The sequence below is a fragment of the Azolla caroliniana genome, unplaced genomic scaffold (assembly GCF_043228905.1).
Source record: "Azolla caroliniana isolate FFs.n. ecotype wild unplaced genomic scaffold, voAzoCaro1.0.p SCAF_11, whole genome shotgun sequence".
Classification (NCBI taxonomy): domain Eukaryota; kingdom Viridiplantae; phylum Streptophyta; class Polypodiopsida; order Salviniales; family Salviniaceae; genus Azolla; species Azolla caroliniana.
Window position 1 is genome coordinate 20,349,514 of NW_028230446.1, and position 18,114 is coordinate 20,367,627.

The 18,114-nt window shown below is 39.5% G+C and overlaps 2 protein-coding genes and 1 long non-coding RNA gene across 3 annotated transcripts; 2 read left to right on the top strand and 1 right to left on the bottom strand.

Moving 5' to 3' along the window:
- The first annotated feature begins 1,286 nt into the window (after nucleotides 1-1,286).
- Nucleotides 1,287-2,818, top strand: LOC147858423 (U-box domain-containing protein 1-like). Its single transcript, XM_087327911.1, has one exon. The coding sequence runs from the start codon at nucleotides 1,392-1,394 to the stop codon at nucleotides 2,265-2,267; it is 876 nt and encodes a 291-aa protein (XP_087184037.1). The 5' UTR covers nucleotides 1,287-1,391; the 3' UTR covers nucleotides 2,268-2,818.
- Nucleotides 2,819-8,706: 5,888 nt separating this feature from the next.
- Nucleotides 8,707-16,238, bottom strand: LOC147858424 (uncharacterized). Its single transcript, XM_087326951.1, has 4 exons — nucleotides 16,046-16,238; nucleotides 13,285-15,592; nucleotides 12,816-12,864; nucleotides 8,707-9,694 (listed from the first exon to the last, which is right to left on the bottom strand). Exons 1-4 carry the CDS (start codon nucleotides 16,194-16,196, stop codon nucleotides 8,825-8,827), a joined length of 3,378 nt encoding a protein of 1,125 aa, XP_087183077.1. The 5' UTR covers nucleotides 16,197-16,238; the 3' UTR covers nucleotides 8,707-8,824.
- A 189-nt stretch (nucleotides 16,239-16,427) lies between these two features.
- On the top strand, nucleotides 16,428-16,889 carry LOC147858425 (uncharacterized). Its single transcript, XR_015530514.1, has 2 exons — nucleotides 16,428-16,679; nucleotides 16,713-16,889. It is a non-coding gene; the product is annotated as an uncharacterized LOC147858425 (long non-coding RNA).
- Nucleotides 16,890-18,114: the final 1,225 nt, after the last annotated feature.

Consider the following 18,114-nt stretch of genomic DNA (forward strand, 5'->3'; position numbering starts at 1 on the left):
TATATTGTTTATAATTCCCATACAGCGCAATAAGTTAGGGGAAAGTGGATCAAAACTACATAAGTTTGTACCGAACCTTTACATAGGGCAAAAAGGGCTTAGGATGAGGAGTTTTGGGGTGATATCCTTGACTTTTAGCATAACAAGTGTACCATCAACGACAATATCGCCTTGGTCATTGTAAGCCTCCCACTCACTCTTATGATTCATTACGAATTAATATAAAAAATATGTTGATGATATTGTATGACCCCAAATGTTACCCTTAGTATCTTGGATGTTTTCCAATGCCGACCAATACTCGACCACCAAATGAGAACCCTTTGAAATTGCCTATATAACGTAGACAAATTCTCTCACTACCTCCACATCGACCATCCCACCTTATTTTTACTTGTCATGATATCACCATTAATGGGAAGTTCACTCATTGGATGATGCAACCCTAGGATCTCCAAATGTTATCTTCCACTAGCCATGCACAAAATACAATCATGGTAAGTTATCTTTCAAAATTGGAATTCGTCACAAGTGGCTTTGATGGCACAAATTATAGACGTGGTAAACCATAATACTACACAAATAAGTGATCTAAAAGAAAGTGTAGTCAGAACGAATGAAGTGTTGATATAGTAAGCACCAAGCAAGATTAAGGACTAAAAGAAACTAGAGATGGTTGAGGATAAGGAAAGTGACGACCACGAGGAGATATATTTGCCGTATGAGGTTATAACCTATGACCATCTGAAGGCCACCCTGGAAAACTAGTGCGAGAAAGTTCTCGGTAGCCAACTAGGTGATGGGAATGAACAAAGACGGGAGAATGCACCAGTGTCAATCTTCGGACAAAAGTATCAAATCCGAGGTGTGAAAGAAAGCATGTGCCAACCTTTAGGGTAGCCCACGGCCGACCCTTGAAAACCAGTGCGAGAAGGCCCCCCCACCTTCTTCAGACAAAACCATCCAATCCAAGTTTGAAAGCATGTTTAGGGTATGTATTAGTTTTGTTCGGACAAAACCATCCTGATCCAATCCAAGTGTGAAAGCATGCTATTTAGGGTATATATTTTGTAAGGAACAAAAACAAATTCAGGAAACAGAGTTGCCTAAGTCAGCTGCTATTACTACCAATTAATTGTTGACATTCCTTTTCTCCCTTTCCTATTGGAAGAGGAAGAAAAGAGAAAATTAGGGTTTTCTGCAGGGTCCTTCTTCGTAACCGTACAGATATTAGGGCTCGTCTCTGAATTATTCCCCCCCTAACCCCCTTCTCGTGTTTTATACATATGTAATTGATCTCTTTTCAAGGGCACCTTTCTATATAGCATTTGTGTTTTAGGTTTTCGTTTTGCTCTGCCCCTTTGTCTTCCATTAATCCTTCCTTCTCGCCCATGGATTTGAAGCTCCGTTTGGTGCTTCCTCTGGTCTCCAAGCTCGCGTCGACATCGACGGATTTGCAGAGAGAAGGCGTGAGGGAGCTCCGATTGCTCGCTAAATTTGATCCTGAGAATCGAACCGCCATCGCAAAAGTAGGTGCTATTCCCCTCTTGCTCAAGTTAGTTTCCTCTACCCCCGACCCGAAAATACAGGAAAATTCTATCACAACCTTATTAAACCTCTCCATTTCCGAACCCAACAAAACAGTGATTATTAATGAACCTGCAGTGATGGATGTTCTCGTTCACAGTCTCATGGCAGGACATACCATGGAGACAAGGGAGAATTCGGCTGCCCTTGTCACGAGTCTAATGACTGTAGAAGAACATCGACCTCTTGTAGGGCAGGGCGATGGTGTGATAGAAGCCCTTCTCGATCTTCTTCTGAATGGATCGGCCCGAGGCAAGAAGGATGCCCTAAAGGCACTTTTCTACATTGCTACATGTGCTGAGAATCGATCTTTGCTGATAAGAACGAGTGGATTGATGGATATGCTCACCTCTTTGCTTATGCAAAGATTATCAGGGCTTGTAGAAGATTCGTTAGCAGTTCTATCTCAAGCTTTGGCTTGTCCAGAGAGTGTGGAAGTGGTCTCTGGGATCCCCACCATTTCTGTGATCATGGATTTGCTCGACACCGGAACATCAAGAGCACGAGAGAATGCAGCCGCAGCATTGCTTAACTTTTGCATGTGCGGAGGACCTCAGGCAGTAGAGCAAGTTATGAATATGAAATCATGTGTGAGTTCCCTCTATTCTTTGCTTGAGACAGGGTCCTCTAGAGGCAAGGGTAAGGCTAGTGCCTTGTTACAAATTTTGCTTGTGAGCTGATGAATGAGCAAAGTTTGGGGACCAATTTTAGTATTTTCATTTGATAGTTGATGCTTTTCATCAATGAATCAAATCCTCTTTAACAAAAACAAAGGAGACCCAATAGCTAATTGGGTCATCTACCCACATATAAGTGTTTGGGTTTAATTACTGGATCACATAGCTATACACCTTATATACTAGATGTCTAATTCACTTTGTTATATAGTGCTTCTGTGATCCTTTGATCACATTCTTAACACATTGTCATACCTCAAGTATGATAACAGTCCTTACAAATTATTATGTAAACTGTGTATGATCACACTCTTACATTTTTTATATACTGCTTAACATTATTGTGCTAGGAAGTCCTCTGTCTCAAGAAATATACCTTGTACCAATGAAAAATTGGCTTCCCAAGTCCAGTTTTTGTATATTTCATACTTTAAACTCGGTTACTGTATATACCATTGTAACAATGGAGAGTTGGGCTTCACAAAAGTCCATAAGGCTCCATACTTCTAAAAATGTTTGTGAATCAATTTGTATGTTGTATTACTTTGTGGCTATTCCTACATCTTTTTTGCTTCCTTAGATTGGATTGAAGGTGTCCTCCCCATCGTCTCTTGGTATTGGTGGTGATGTTTCTGAGTTTTTGAAGAGTCTCAGTGAGACAAGGGTTGCCCCTATTGACTTTGCAAGGTTACTTGAAGAAAGGGTTTATTTTCTAACACACTTCTCTTTACATTTAGCATTTTCAATGAAATCAGAATGTTGATAAGACTTATCGGAAGTGTTTGTTTCAATATTTGTCTCTCTGATTTTCAATGAAACTTTAAAAACGTTTTCGCAAAATTTATATTCCTTATGAACTGCAATCAGCAATGTAACAAATCTAAAGTATGCCTAAGCACCCTTAGATCAAAAGTCAGGCCTTTCCCACGAAGTTAACCTGGCATGACTTTATGATTAAATATAGATGAATATTTATTTCTCATTAGACATTCAATTGATGAATGATAAATTATTGAAAACTACCTTGAATTAGTCTTGGTTACTAGTCTTCACTCAGACATTTAAACATGTGTTTTGGACCCATATAAAATTAACTTGGTCAAGTCTTGCTTAAAGGCCTTTTCTGGGCATCTACTAACCATTATAATGAATCCTATGAGTTTTGGGTAAGTTCATGGACGTTGCGAATCTTTGAATGAACCAAGTTTGGTAATTTGAAATACATGATTGGATTTTCATGTATGAGAGAAATTGGAAGGCTATATATATGGGTTCTCTATATCCATTGGTGACTAGCATGTATGTTGTCTTCGGAGTTTGTCCTCTACTTGTATACTGCCAAAGACCAATATTTTGTTTTAGACTCCAACATTAGAACGTATGGATCATCTCATTGAAAGTTTGAAATTCAAGAAATCAGAAAATCGGCTATCAGAATTATGCTTTTGTTAGTGAGATAATAAATAAAGCATGGAAGGTGGGTGTGAACTTTGAAGTCCTTTTCTTCATCCATGTTGCACTAAACTCTATGTTGATGTGTGCATACAAACTTGTTCTAGAGACATATACATACAAATGCTTGCTAAGAGTCCATTGTTTCAATCACGAGTTTATGGTGCTGCATTACCCTAACCCTAAACAAAGCTTGTCCTGTTATGATGAGTGTTTGTTTGTGATTCTCTTTTCTTAATGATAAATAACAAAGTGTTTAAGATGAAACTGGCCACACATCCATGGAGTGGTACAATGTTTGTATGTGATATAATGTTTTAGTTGGGAAATTAGGTATCATGTACAAGAGTGAGTGAGCTTATGAGAAACCCTAGAAAGGCAAGACACAAAGGTGATGTAGTGGTAGATCAATTAAATTGCATTAGTTAGGATATTCAAAATATTTATCTATTTTTTGAAAGAAATGAGTTGATTTGAAAACAACGAATATATTAAGATATACGATTTGTTATTAATTGTAAGTGTGCTTGAATAAGAGAAACCTAAATTCTTTGGATAAGTGTGTGCTACTCGAATAACCTTTTGTCAAATTGCAATATTTTGTTTATATAGATGTACACAACCTGAATAACCACATTTGTCATCACAACAGTTCATATCGGTGTACATTACCTAAATAATCAGTAGTGGTTGTCTCGAAATCCAACATGCAAAGCAAATATGAATCACAAGCTTTTAAAAAGATTCAAGTTACCAATCAAGTAGGCTTACGAGAAACAAAGAGAAGTGATGTAGTAAAAAGAACAAACATGTGTAAACACGTTACACATCCATCTCTTAACATTTTGAATCACTAAATAACCTCAAGATGTCATTACCCAAATGAACTTAACAAAAATAATCCAAAATTAGTCTAGGTCTATAAAACTAAACTGATAAATCATGCTAAGCAAATCTAGTATTTTAAAAGATAAGGACATGAAGATCTATTGCCAATGCTTTCTACCAATAGACAAGATGCACTTGGTAGTTCCCAAACTATGTACAGCTATGATCTCAATGTACACGTAGATGCTTCTCAATTGGGTATCAAGATCATAGGTAATTTGTAGTTTTAGTGAGCTACTTAAGTTAATTGTAATGATTAAGATAGGTTTATAAGAATAATTGGCGAGAGATTGTATCAATGCCAACACATTTCATGATTATTTGTTTTAAGCAAAAGTACTACGTGTGGGTTTCTTATTGGCTCAAGTGAATCACGATGTGTGCGAATCCATGATTCTCGAGTGTGAGTGAGCTTCACTCACTCTTGAATCGATGTTGTGTAACCGCGGTGATTGGATATAGATACGTCTTGAGTTTGATACTATTCTCCAATGTGAACACAAGATTGAATCACAATGGGAATTGTGACCACGGGCGACCAATACCAGCTCGTTGAGTCTAACGTGCATATAGCAATGGGCACGGTTTCGGCTCGAACCGAACCGAACCGTTAAGCCATGGTTTCACAGTGCATACTGACTTGGGTAAACGATACTTCTCCTCCTAAGATTAGAGAAAATAGGGTTTCTGGTCAGGGTTGGCTGTTATGACACTTTGGTCTTCTATATGTTATATGAAGTAATAAATTAGGGTTTTTAAGCGCTTGTCTTTTTCAATCGAACGTTACCTTCTCTTAATTGTTTTGTCTCTTTAGTAGAAGTTGGGGTGTCCCATTTACTGTCTTCTAATCAAGAACTAGGGTTCCTTTATTTTCTATTTCCGAGTTTCAAATTTTAGGGCTTACAAATCGAAGAACTTTTCAAGAAACAAGTTTATATCTTAGAATTTGTAGGCAAACCCCCCTAACTAATGGTCTCTTGAGAATTGTCCAGCAAATCTCTTATATATATTTTGATATTCGGGTTTTCATCAACTCAGACACTTATCCGGGCTCAAGGGTTCGCATATGTACTCCCCCAAGACAAAACACTCTTTTTCTTGAAATGTTTCGTTCTACTTGGATTAATGACGAAATGCCTACACCTTTGGGTCCAATCGATATATTCTAAACACTTACTCACTACTCAAGGATATGTTCAGCGGGCGTTAATTCACCTCGCTGATTAAGAAGCTCTCTTACCGCTTGCTCGTTAGATGATTGCACGTTATATTCTTCTTGTGACTAAATTTTGGTCAAGAATTATTAGATTATGTTGCCAAAATATTAGATCATGTTGTTTAACTACAAGTAAGTCTTCCACGTTCATCTTCTCATTTACTATTATCGCACTTGCACCTTTAAACTCAAACTACTCTCGATAGTTAATTAAGGCATCTTTATATGAAATATTGGTGGAATCATGATGAAAATAGAACCCACTTACTTTTCAAGTAGATAATGACGATTTCTCTTGAATGAAAATGTCTTGTCATTCAGTTTTCTTTCATTCTCCACTACTACTAGTATAAAAAATGACAAACCACTAGATTTCTCGCCTTTTTGCAAGTGTTAATGTTTTCGATATGGATGTAGACATGGGCATACCCTTAGATCTATGCATATTTATTATCTATTGGTATTATCTCTTCAATTTTAATGATCTATATCCTTGTTCATCGGCTTCTTTCAATTCTCTTATTGCCTATTTTACTTTTGTTACATATTCTTCCTTTTTCTTCGTCTTTTGCTTATATCTTCCTCTACTATTCTTGTCTACCCCCATCAATTGGCATTCAATTTTTGATTATGAGCTTTCCCAAACACATAATTTCCCATCTTACACAAAACATTGCCTTATCCTCGACTTCTTGGATCCCACCGCTGATCTTCTTGGACTTTAGCTCCTAGTCTTCATCAACTTCAACTTGACTTACATCGTGTTAGTCCTCCGTTCCAAACTCTTTGAGAATGGAACATGAACCTCCAATCCAAAAACATAACTGCAATAGATCAAACTCTATCACCTGATGAAAACTCTAAATGACGACTACGACAACTTTCTGTCATTGGGCACTTGTGGACCTATATGGTCAAAAGCCTTCCTCATCAAAGGTAGGTGTGATTCAACAAATGAAAGTTTGCAAATCACAATTGGAAATCTTCCTCATCAAAGGTAGGTGAACATTAGACACAACATTTAGACATCGAACAAATATGTCAATCTCACACCAACCTTAAAGCAATTGAGCCTGGTTTCTCATTGAGGAGTTTACAACCAATAAACTTACTACCACACCTCCCTACAAGTAAGTTAACACACGTGCTAGACGAGGTCCTAATGTCATTTTAGGTCACTTTCATGAAAAGCTGAACTTTGGAAAGTCAATCTAGATGCCTAACGATGTAAGACATACCACCTATTCCAACATTAGGTAACCAACTCTCCTTCCTATCATCATCGACCACATGCACACTTTATTCTGTGTTCTTCTTTTTATCAATTATATACATGGCTAAAACATCTTGTTCTTTCTTCATATTCTCATGTAGACGCAATAGAAGTTTAATTGCAAGTGTACTTTGAAGTACTTAAGAGATTAACTTTAAGGATTTCTTATCAATGTTTGGTTGCAAGTGATGTGACCTACATCAAGTTCACCTCTCGACTTCCTATATTTAGTTGACTTATAAACTTTGGATATACCTTGAAATATGTAATTTGTGCTACAATGGATGTGATCGAAAATGATACAATGAGAGAGACACTAGGTTTCTTTGTACAATGTTCTACAGTGTCGTGCGTAGGTGTGCATGTAAAGACCCTAGGATTGGATATTTACATAAGACTATGCATGATTAATGTTTAACTAAAGGCTACGTTGAGCATTTGGTAATTTCTTTTAAACGTACCATAGAGGAACTTTAAAGTTGGTTTCTTGTAATAATTACCACACTCTCCATGAGATGGATTGGGAAAACTATTTCAACTGTGCATGATACTTCAATAAGTAAATACATGAATAAAATGCCCAATTGTCCAACATTGGATCCCATTGTTGGACGACTTAAAAACCATGTGCTTGTGAATTGTGCCGAAGTTTTCTCCTTTCATCTCTATTGTATGATTAGAAATGTCTCTATGATCATCTCATATGAACTTATCAAGTGGTTTATTGTGTACTAGCATCATGTTTTGGGGGATTAGACTATCAAACCCAACACTTAGACTCTTATTACTCGATATTTGTACAAGCTTTACTTTTAAAACGTAGAACAGATTACAAGAATATTGTTGAAATTAACATTTAATAGAGTATGTACGGTTATATATCATATTATGGGAGATTTAGTAACACATTCTATAGCTTGAAGAAACATGTTGTTACTTATAATATCCCCATAGCTTTAAACGATTCTAAGGAAAAGAATAGGAATAAACTATATCTAAACGTAGACTCATAGCATCCCAAAAGCGTGGTAGTGGAGAAAGAATTTCTTTCTAAAGGGACACGATCTTGTAAAAATAAAAAGTGAGGGTTGTACTAGATCAACATTGTGATTACTTTTTGCCTATGGCAAACAAGGATTACTTTTCTGTGAAGTAACATAATGTTTTGACAAATTTCAGTAGCATTATATTCTTAATGAATTAAACCAACCTTATTTTAAAAAATTCATCGAAAGCTATGTGGACTATGTGTGGAAAGGTATCACCAACCATCAAGTGAGCAATGGCATGTCAAGTCACAATGTATGTATACAAAGTGTAGATTGCACTACTTTTAATAATATTGCATCAATCCAACCTCATATTTGCAAGAAGTTACAATGGAGTAAATTGCTAAAGATCCACGAAATCCGGTAAAAGCAGATAAGAGAATGATAGACCTATGTGTGTGTCATACGGATGGCATATACAAAAGGCAAGGCGACATATATTAATCTGCATTTCGTGCCGACGGGCGAAAGGTTCTAAAGGAAGATCGATAGTGACAAGCACTCGGAGAGCGAGAATATCAAGTTGTTGCACCCATACAATCCTTGGTGTAAATGAGCTGGATGTTGCGGAACAAAGTGGTTTATGTAAAAAGCTTGTTATAACATGTCTATACAAAAAAATGTGTATAAAAAAACGAATTTTAAATGCTAAGCGGACAAGTGTGAAAGCAGAGCTTAAATTTTAGTGTTTTTTCTTAGATTTGAACAAACGGCCTAACCCGGAACCGGATGGGGATGGCTCTTTAGTAGTTGTGGTGGTAGTAGTAGTAGTAGTAGTATTGGTAGGATGGAAGGCCATGTCCATGGCCATGTTGCGTCCCGTGCTGTTCAATTGGTCGTAGTAGCGGGCAGGCGACTTAGCTGGCGACATTACACTGGACTGCTGATGTGGACTGTGGTACAATGTCAATGCCAGCTGGTGCCCGTCGGTCTCCACATCATCTAGTGGGCCGTCTCCGGGTGGGGCCCATCCCGCACCGTTATACCGGTTGCTATTCGTGTAGAACTGTGGGGACGGCCCCATGTAGACTTGCCCGGACATCCGCATCGCGGCTTGTTGCTCGTAAGCGTGGTGGTGTTGATCGAGGAAGGGCGGTGGTGGGGTACCCTGTGGTCCTGACATGGTGTAGCGCGGGAACCCGCTCCGAGGCGGGGCCGGTTCATCCACATCATATAAGGCCCCACTGCCACCGCGAGGCACACTGCCATTGTGGGACCAATTCGCGGAGCTGATGCGGGGGGGTGTGAGGGGCGGGCCGTGCCGGCGGTTCATGTTGTGGTGGTGGTTATGGTGGTACCGGGCCGAGGACGGGGGATTGGGTTCCTCCATGTTAATGTAAGTGTTGGTATGGTGGTGTTGGTTAGAGTATGGGTGTCCTGCCGCGGCCGCGAGAAGGGACGCGGAGTCCATCGAGGATGACGCGGTATCGAATGAGCCTCCCGGTGAATGGCACCCGGGAGGGGATGATAGTGCAGTAAGCTGCTTCCCCAAGGCTAGGATGGTCCTTTGGCATTCCCCTAGCTTCTCTTTTGCTGCCACTAGCTCCCGTTCCTACTCACACCCCACACACACACACACACACACAAATCTATTAATGTAATGTACACTTTGATGTTATGGTAAATACTAAAATTTAACCATTTGGTTTACTACACTTCCGTTCCTTTTCGGCACGACGTTAAAATGGAGGAAAAAACATCACACAAACTCTGGCGTGCTCACATCAAGATAATATTGACAAGGTTTGGTATTCAATACCATTGTGTGGTTGTGTAAAGGGTAATGTCGACAAGGTCTTGTAAACACTAACATGTGCTCGTATAAGGGGAGCTTGATTGAGTGTTTGGGCTAATATTGACCAAGGTCTAATAATATCGATGTAGGATGCATTGGTACACCGTACAAAGTTTTGCCTAATTTCTAATTACCGTATGATAATAATTACCTTATGAGATGAGTATCTTTATTAAAATTACCAAGTACCAGAGTACTATAATGGGCACTTTTGATGTCTTCTCTTATATGAAAGTGGCCAACCATGTGTAAATCCGATAACCCAAATATTTGTCACTTGCTTTAAGGGACCAAGTTATTAAAAATAGGGTGCTCACTCTTACACACCCGAAAAAGTATGTTGGTTCATCTTTTTCAATGTCATGTATATGCACTTTGATCCAAAAGTGAATCACCTAGTTTCATAAAGGAGTAGAAGTAAATATATTTGGGCTCACTTTGTGACTACGCACATCCATATAATTTATAGGTTTAAAGAGAGAAAGCATATTTACGGGATACCTACTAATGAATATAAGGCATATATTTATAGTTTCCTTTTTCTACTAATGATAGATGTCTATTCTTGGTGTCATGTGCATTAGTTGTATTCTAGAATGCATCATGTTACCAAAGTGAGCACTTTCTGTTTTCACTTTTACTCAATGCAACATTTCATTAAAAAACAATGATTTGGATAGGTTTTCCAATTCCTTCTCAATAGATGATGTTGAATGCACAATGTAGGATATGATTAACAATCTTGAACATTTGGATGACCCTTTTATTTACATATACATTCATTCTCATGAATCCATTATACCAATCCTTAACATTAAATTGACTTGACAAACATCGACCTAATAAGTTTTAGAAATGCGTCAACCCAAACCTCCCCTTTCAAAAACCCATAAGAAATTTTCTGTTGAATTTTAATGACATAATCAGGGTAACTTCTAGACATTCTGACTAGTCCTCCCATCAATTATTTACTTCATGTTTATCCTTCACTACCTAACATTCAAAGTACGTTGATTGTAAATCTTTGGAAAATTTTACAACTCCTTTACATTGAACATATCCTTGACCTAGATCCTAGGAAACTTTCAAAACATTTAGGTCATCCATCAATTAGAGCTTAAACCAATGGGTATATATATTATGTGTTGTGATTTATGAAGAACTTGACACAACATACACATACGTTGTGATTTTGTGCGTGTTTTGTGAAATTGATGTAGAAACAAAATGCAAGGACAAATTTAAAAGTGGGTAGATGATTTGCACACATGTGAGGAAACCCGCAAGTTAAAAGTCCAAAGGAGCATCAACAAAGAAGGGGCATTAATTTCACACAATTTTCAATAAATAAAAAAGGAATGAAATTTGCCTATATGTATTGCAGACTACCTTGGTGTTCAGTATTGGTATGAATTGGATGATTATTGGGAAATGACTTTTTACATATGAATGGTACTTTGCTAATTGACAAGTATACTCAATGTAATGGTTTTAAAGAAGAAGCCAAAGACAAAGAAAGTAATTCATGGGATGAAATCTCGATATAGATGACAAGAAACGTTAATTGTGGTAAAACACCAACTTTGTTGAGTGAAATCATGAGCCTTTCCTAACTCATAGAGTCTGAAAAGCCTCTCCTTGGCTTAGAAAGCACTTGTTTAATTTAATTTAAATCTTTTAACAACCGAAGATAAAGAAAAACATGGAGGAAAAGAAACGATAAAGAAGTCGTGAAGGGAGATGAAATTTATATAAAACAGGGCTCAACAACTTATTCGAGGGGAAAGACCAAGCTATTAATCACAAACAATGACACATGAGTCATGATACATACAAAACACACGCACACAGAGCTTATATATATATGACATGGTATAAATAACTCAAATGTATTAACATATAAATCTATGTCAAGTTCAGTGAAAGGGCCCTCCATGACGTGTAAATTTATAGAAAGACATCAAAGTGAAAAGGGATCTTTAGTCATATAAATATTTTTTTAATCGATCGATGTTAACATTTCAACTATCAAGGGTGTTGGGTACTAATGCACCACAGAAATCATGATAAGCTAAGAACATGTTTTGTGATGTATAACTACAAGTATAAAGGGAAATCTGCATTATTAGAGTAAGCATAACTAAGAAACCATAGAAAGTCTTGATGTGATGACACACGAGGTTGTGATTTAGAGTTATTTGCGTGCAACAAGACATGGAGAGAATGGCAACATGTAATTCGAAAAGAAAAACATTCATTCTCAATGGCCCGCGAAAATAATGTCAATGCCCATTGACATAATTATGTTCACGAAATTAAAGGAAGCTTAGATGAAGGATTCACACACAACCAAGGGTGGAGAGACTATCAATGTGTACTAGGAGATGACATAACAACTTCATTTTTGGCCCACCGACAAAAGTCAACCCTCCTATAAAACCACATAAAAGGATTTGAATGTGCAACATTGGTTTGCAACCAGGGAGCATTTTCTTAAATTATACATCTTGAAAGAACATACCTCTTTGTATTTTGAACTAGCTAAGTGGGAAGTGTTACTGTGGCATCCATTCCTATTTGAAACATTTTTGATAAAACCAACATGGGGATGGCATGCTACTACGATTGGTAATACAAACTCCTAGTATCCATAAAGTAGCATGGGAATCTAGATTCTCGCATAACACCAATTGAACGTAAATCATAGGGTTGCAATCACGTTTGAAACCTTGGTCGTTGTCCATAGCATCACGAGAAAAAAGATGGTTTCATGAATATGATTTTAACTATGCCCAATGCAACACAAGTTTACGTTGTCTATAATCAAACATGCATTTTTCTAGAGTAATACGTTTAGGTATAAGTTTTATTCGCTTACCTTTCGAGAGTCGGGGTCCTCTCCATTGGAGCCATTGGAGTCATCAAAGCTGAAAAGCAATAGCAAAAACCCAAAAAAGCAAAAGGTTTAGGACAATGGTCTCCATTGGAGCCATTGGAGTCATCAAAGCTGAAAAGCAATAGCAAAAACCCAAAAAAGCAAAAGGTTTAGGACAATGTGACAGGAAATCATTTTTCTTGTAATTTCCATAAGTGCCACGCCTAAGTTCTCACTACTTCTCGAAATACTTGCTCAATCTAATGGGTGTTTGTTTTGCCACGGGTAGTCAGTTGGGTAAGGTCTCGTTATTGCTCCTAATTAATTAATTGATCGTGAAATACGAAATATAATTGCTCTCAAGCTTATCATAAAACGGGTACTTAAAAAAGGGCATCTGTGGAAATAAAGAAAAGTTCGCAAGGGTAATACTTGAATTTTCCCTTAATTATTCACAACACATAATACTAACCTCTGCATCGCTACTAATTTCTGCTCCAGCTCCTCGCACCTGGCCGCCACGTCATCGTACGCCTTCTTCTGCTCCGCCAGCTCGGCAGAAAGCGTTGCCACGTCAACACGCAGCTTGGCCGCCTCAGCCCCTGCCGACGCCAGCTCGGCCCGCGACTTCTCAATCTCCCGCTCCATCGCCTCCTCCCGGGAGGCCACGTCGGCCTTGAGACTGTCCACGTCGGCCCTGGCCGCTGCCACCTCAGCCCTGGCCGCCTCCATGTCACGCTCGACCTGCGCCTTGGTGTCCACGAGGAGGGCCACGTCAGCCTTGGCCTTGTCCAGCTCCCCCCGCAGCTCATGAATGGTATCATTCAGCTCCTGTATGTCAGTCTCTTTGCTGATCATCTTCTCGCTGTCGCTGTGGCTATGGCTATGGCTATGGATATGGATCCCTGCTAATGCATAGATTTCTTTCTCCAGCTCTGCGAATTTCTTATGAGCGTCATCCACCATAGCCTGAAGCAATGCATCATTACCATCACCCATATCGCCATTGCTATTATGATTCCTATTGTCTGATTCATCTGCTGCTGCTTCCTCCTGATTGATTGATCTGCTCTCCTCATTGTCATTGTTAATGACCACGCTCACTGCGTTGTCCCTAGATGGCATCTGACTCTCGGATATGGCGACGGTAGGCTTCAGATGCTCTTCGATGGCGCCAAGCTTTCTGCCCAGATCTTGACACAACGTATTTAGAAGCGAAATATAGGCTACGGTGGTGTCTCCATGGATAGTTGGGATGCTCTGTTTCTCACCATTACAGCTAACGGAATGATTTTCTAATATAGTATTAAGAGACTCTGATGGATCATGAGATTGATGATCCTTAACGGCAATGGGATTAGAGTTAGCGTCAATCTGGTCGCAAGATTCATCAGCGTTGGGATTGCTACTTACATTTAATCGATGAGTCAAAACCTTTGGGGAGGTTTGATCGTTAGTAGTTTCTACAGTACAATTAGTGTTAGGATTAGCAATGCTGGGTATGCTTTTTTCCTTCTTGAAATGGGCGAGCTCACTCATCAAAGCGGAAGCCCAGGACTCTGCACAGCTGACTTCCTGTGCGTCGCCATCATCATCGCCATCAGGAGCACCATGGCCATTACTGCTCTCTTCAAAGGGAGGATGATCCTCAGATACGAAATGGCCGTCCACAGGGCTGGTCGGGCCGTCGGACATATGCACCATGTTATCGGGGACCTTAACTCCATTGCCATTCATGGATGATGACAGCCCGAGTGTCTCGAGCTGATCTTCGGCGACCGAGAGCTTGCTGGCCATCTTCGCGGACAGAAGCCTCGCGGCTTGCAGCTCTTCGTTCCGCTTCGACATAGTCTCCTTCAGTAGGTTGTTCTCCTCCTCCATCCAAAGCATCCGGTCGCGGAGCATCTCCACATCCCGCTCGTGCTGCTGCTCCGCATGGCCGCTGGAGGAGGAGCCGGTGATACCATTTCCGTTGTGCCGCCCGGGGCTCGTAGAATACATGGAAGAAGCGAAGCTCCTAGGGCTAGTAGTGCTGGTGCTACCATTGACATTAACATTGGAATGATTATGAGTATGAGTATGGTATGAGGACCTTATTATGCCGGTGCTGGTCCTTCGCTTTGGATCTGTGATCATTGCATTCTCCACTATCCTCAGCCCCTCCACTTCCTTCCTCATCTGGGCGATGGCGGCGGGGCCCGGCAGCTTCTTCTTCAGCAGAACCCTGAGCCTGTTCACATCCGCCTCCAAATTGGCCATCTTCTTCACATTGTCCAGGTGCTGCTTGTGGGCGGCGTCCGCGGATCTCTTCACGAACTCCACCTCCTCGTTCCGGATCTCCAGCTCCTTGGCCGACACGTGGACCTCGTACTTGAGGGAGGCGATCTCCTTCTCGTACGACCCCAGCCTCACTTCTAGAAGCTTCGCCTCCGCCTCCGCCTTGGACCGCGCCTCGTTGGCCTCCGAGATCCTCCTGGCCCTCTCCTGCAGAGACTTGGCCATGGCGTTGTTCTGTGCCTGGCACTCCATGAGCCTCCCTTGGAGCTCCGCCTGCCGCTCCTCCACCTCCGACTTCATCTTCTCCAGCTCCCTGCTCTTCCCCGCCATCGCCTCCTCCATCTTCGCTGCGTTCTCCTCCCTCACATGCCGCACCTGCCGCATGCATTCCTTCAGCGCCGCGTCCAGGTGCGCCACTCGATCCTCCAATATCGATTTCTGTTGCTTCGATGCCTCCAGCTCCAGCTTATAAGACTGTGCCTCTGCTTCCGCCTTCTCCCATCCTGTTTACAGCAACCATTTTTAATGTCCCCAATCCCATCCATATATATATATATATATATATAGCATCACAGATCAGTTAATGAAAAACAAAAACAAGTTTAAAATTTTGGATCACTAATTTAAGTTTCGACTATGCACACGATTCGATTGATTGTTTTCAAACTAGAATGTCAAGATCCATGTATGTATGTAGCAGAGAGGTTGAATCAAACTGCAAAATTTCTTTATATATCCAATCACATACAGACGGCAAATTTGCTTTATATATCCAATCAATTGCGCACTGTCAAGACACCTAATTAGCAAGTATTGGCCCCAATTAACGCTAAAAAGTTCGGACTATCGATTGATTGAGAAGCAAGGGCGAGACAAACCAGTGATGATGTGAGTGCATGTTGGAAAATTTTAAGGATTGTTTGTTCAAGAAAGATTTAACTCGAAATTATGGTTACCAGCAATGGCATCTTCAGCCACCTTCTGGTGTTGCTTCACTGATGCTTCCTTCACCGCTATCTCATCTCGGGCAGCAGCAAGCTCTTGGACCAGAGACGATGTGGCACTAGATAATGCCATAGCCAGCTGATCGCCATTCACGACATCCATACTACCCTTCGGTAGTATACTACCAGTTGAAGCACTAATGTTGTCGTCCTGGCAACAATTGTTAATACACAGCAATTAATCCTTCCGGTTAGCAATAAACATGTTGATTAATCAGCAGCACTTAATTTCACACTTAGGCGCAACATAAGTAATTAGGATTGAGAAGATAATAAGTAGAGTGGATTTGGCGCAGGAGGAATCGAACTAGTCTTTGTGGATAATATATTAGTTTTAATCAGACCTTGTCATGATGCTGATCTGAGCTTGTTGCTGCTGCTGCTGCTGCCGATGATGATGATGATGATTTAGATGAGTTTTTAATCTTCCTCCAAGGCCAGCTACTTGATCTAGACGAAGATCTGTCGGCCATCCTACCATCAAATAAGAATCTTCCCAATTTATAAACACGCAGACTTTCTATAGCGATGCTTGTATGGATGCTGATGTAGATAGAGAGAATTGATTAGTGTAATTCAGTTGTAAGTAGAGAGAATTGTTAGTGTAATTCAATTGTAGATAAGAGAGAATTGTTAGTGTGGTTCAACTGTAGGCCGATGGATTGGAATTAAAGGTCAGAAATAGCAATGTAGTAAGTAATTCATGTATGGATGATCAAACGAATGGAAGAGATAATGATTGGAAAAATATTCAAGGTAGAATGCGACGCTGAAATAATAATGCTAATTAAATGATCATCCATTATTGTATGTAGAATGATCGCATGATGCCACCATACACTATATACACATGTATAGATACATGTATGTATATATATGTATGTACATATATATATTATAAGGGCGACGATGTCACAAGGTGTTATGTATGTGTATGTGTATGTGTATGTGTATGTGTATGTGTATGTGTATGTGTATGTGTATGTGTATGTGTATGTGTATGTGTATGTGTATGTGTATGTGTATGTGTATGTGTATGTGTATGTGTATGTGTATGTGTATGTGTATGTGTAAGAAACAGAGAAAGTACCATTTATGTAGTAAAAGTACTAGTGAAGAAAATGGAGGAAATAAATAGCTGTGATGTAAAAGCAGTACAGCTGGTGAATTAAATACAAAATAAAATAGAAAATAGAAAAGACAGAGCCATGACTCTGCATATTTATACATATTTATTCAAGAGGAAAAAGGGTCAAATCTTATTAACAATAATTATAATATCTATTAGTTAATAACAAAATAATTATATATATATGTATGTATATGCCTTCCCAACACGTTGCTCGTTTTGTGTACATTTTCGTTTTAATGAAAGAAAAAGAAAGCAGTCAGTCCCAAGAAACACATAACGAAAGATATCATTTGCTTTTCTTAAATATCACTATTTTTATTTTATGAGCAATTGGAAGTGAAGGTTCTAAAGTTCGAATTCATTTTATTCAATGAAATTGGAAGGGTATTTGTTTTTTCCTTCTATAAATGTTGCTTGTTTTCTCTTGATTCACTTTCTTTCAATAGATGACAGATGTATGATGCTATGTATCAGCTATACATACAATACAATACACGCACTATGTGTGTGCCTTACTTACCCTTACCCATTCACAATCCTGCATTGAGCCCAAAGTGCCTATATCAGAATCACCCCTCAATTTCTTTTAACATTCCTCACAATTGCTTGCCAAATTTTCACTATTGTGGGGAAGACAACGTATGGATAGATACACGCTATGGTCGTCACATCCATCGATGCTATGTAGTTTGTAAAGATAGAAAGACCCTCTCTCGGGGGCCACAGGTTGATTGTACGTTTTGGAGGGATATTCATGGCTAGTGTAGGGTCGTTTGTCCCCCACCCCAAACATCAAGGTGTAACTTCAAAAGAAGTTATAACATCATTGGCAGGTTGAAATTCACCGAGCTAGGAGAATGCAAGAAAATTGTTGAGTTAGCACAGAAAA

What these genes read in the sequence shown, in the direction of transcription:
- LOC147858424 (XM_087326951.1), bottom strand. Translation starts at nt 16,196, where the DNA reads ATGGATGTCGTGAATGGCGATCAGCTGGCTATGGCATTATCTAGTGCC. An exon ending in GGCTGAAGATGCCATTGCTG is followed by an intron (nt 15,593 to 16,045) that starts GTAACCATAATT and finishes TGCTGTAAACAG; the next exon opens with GATGGGAGAAGGCGGAAGCA. An exon ending in AGGACCCCGACTCTCGAAAG is followed by an intron (nt 9,695 to 12,815) that starts GTAAGCGAATAA and finishes GGGTGTGAGTAG; the next exon opens with GAACGGGAGCTAGTGGCAGC.
- LOC147858423 (XM_087327911.1), top strand. Translation starts at nt 1,392, where the DNA reads ATGGATTTGAAGCTCCGTTTGGTGCTTCCTCTGGTCTCCAAGCTCGCG.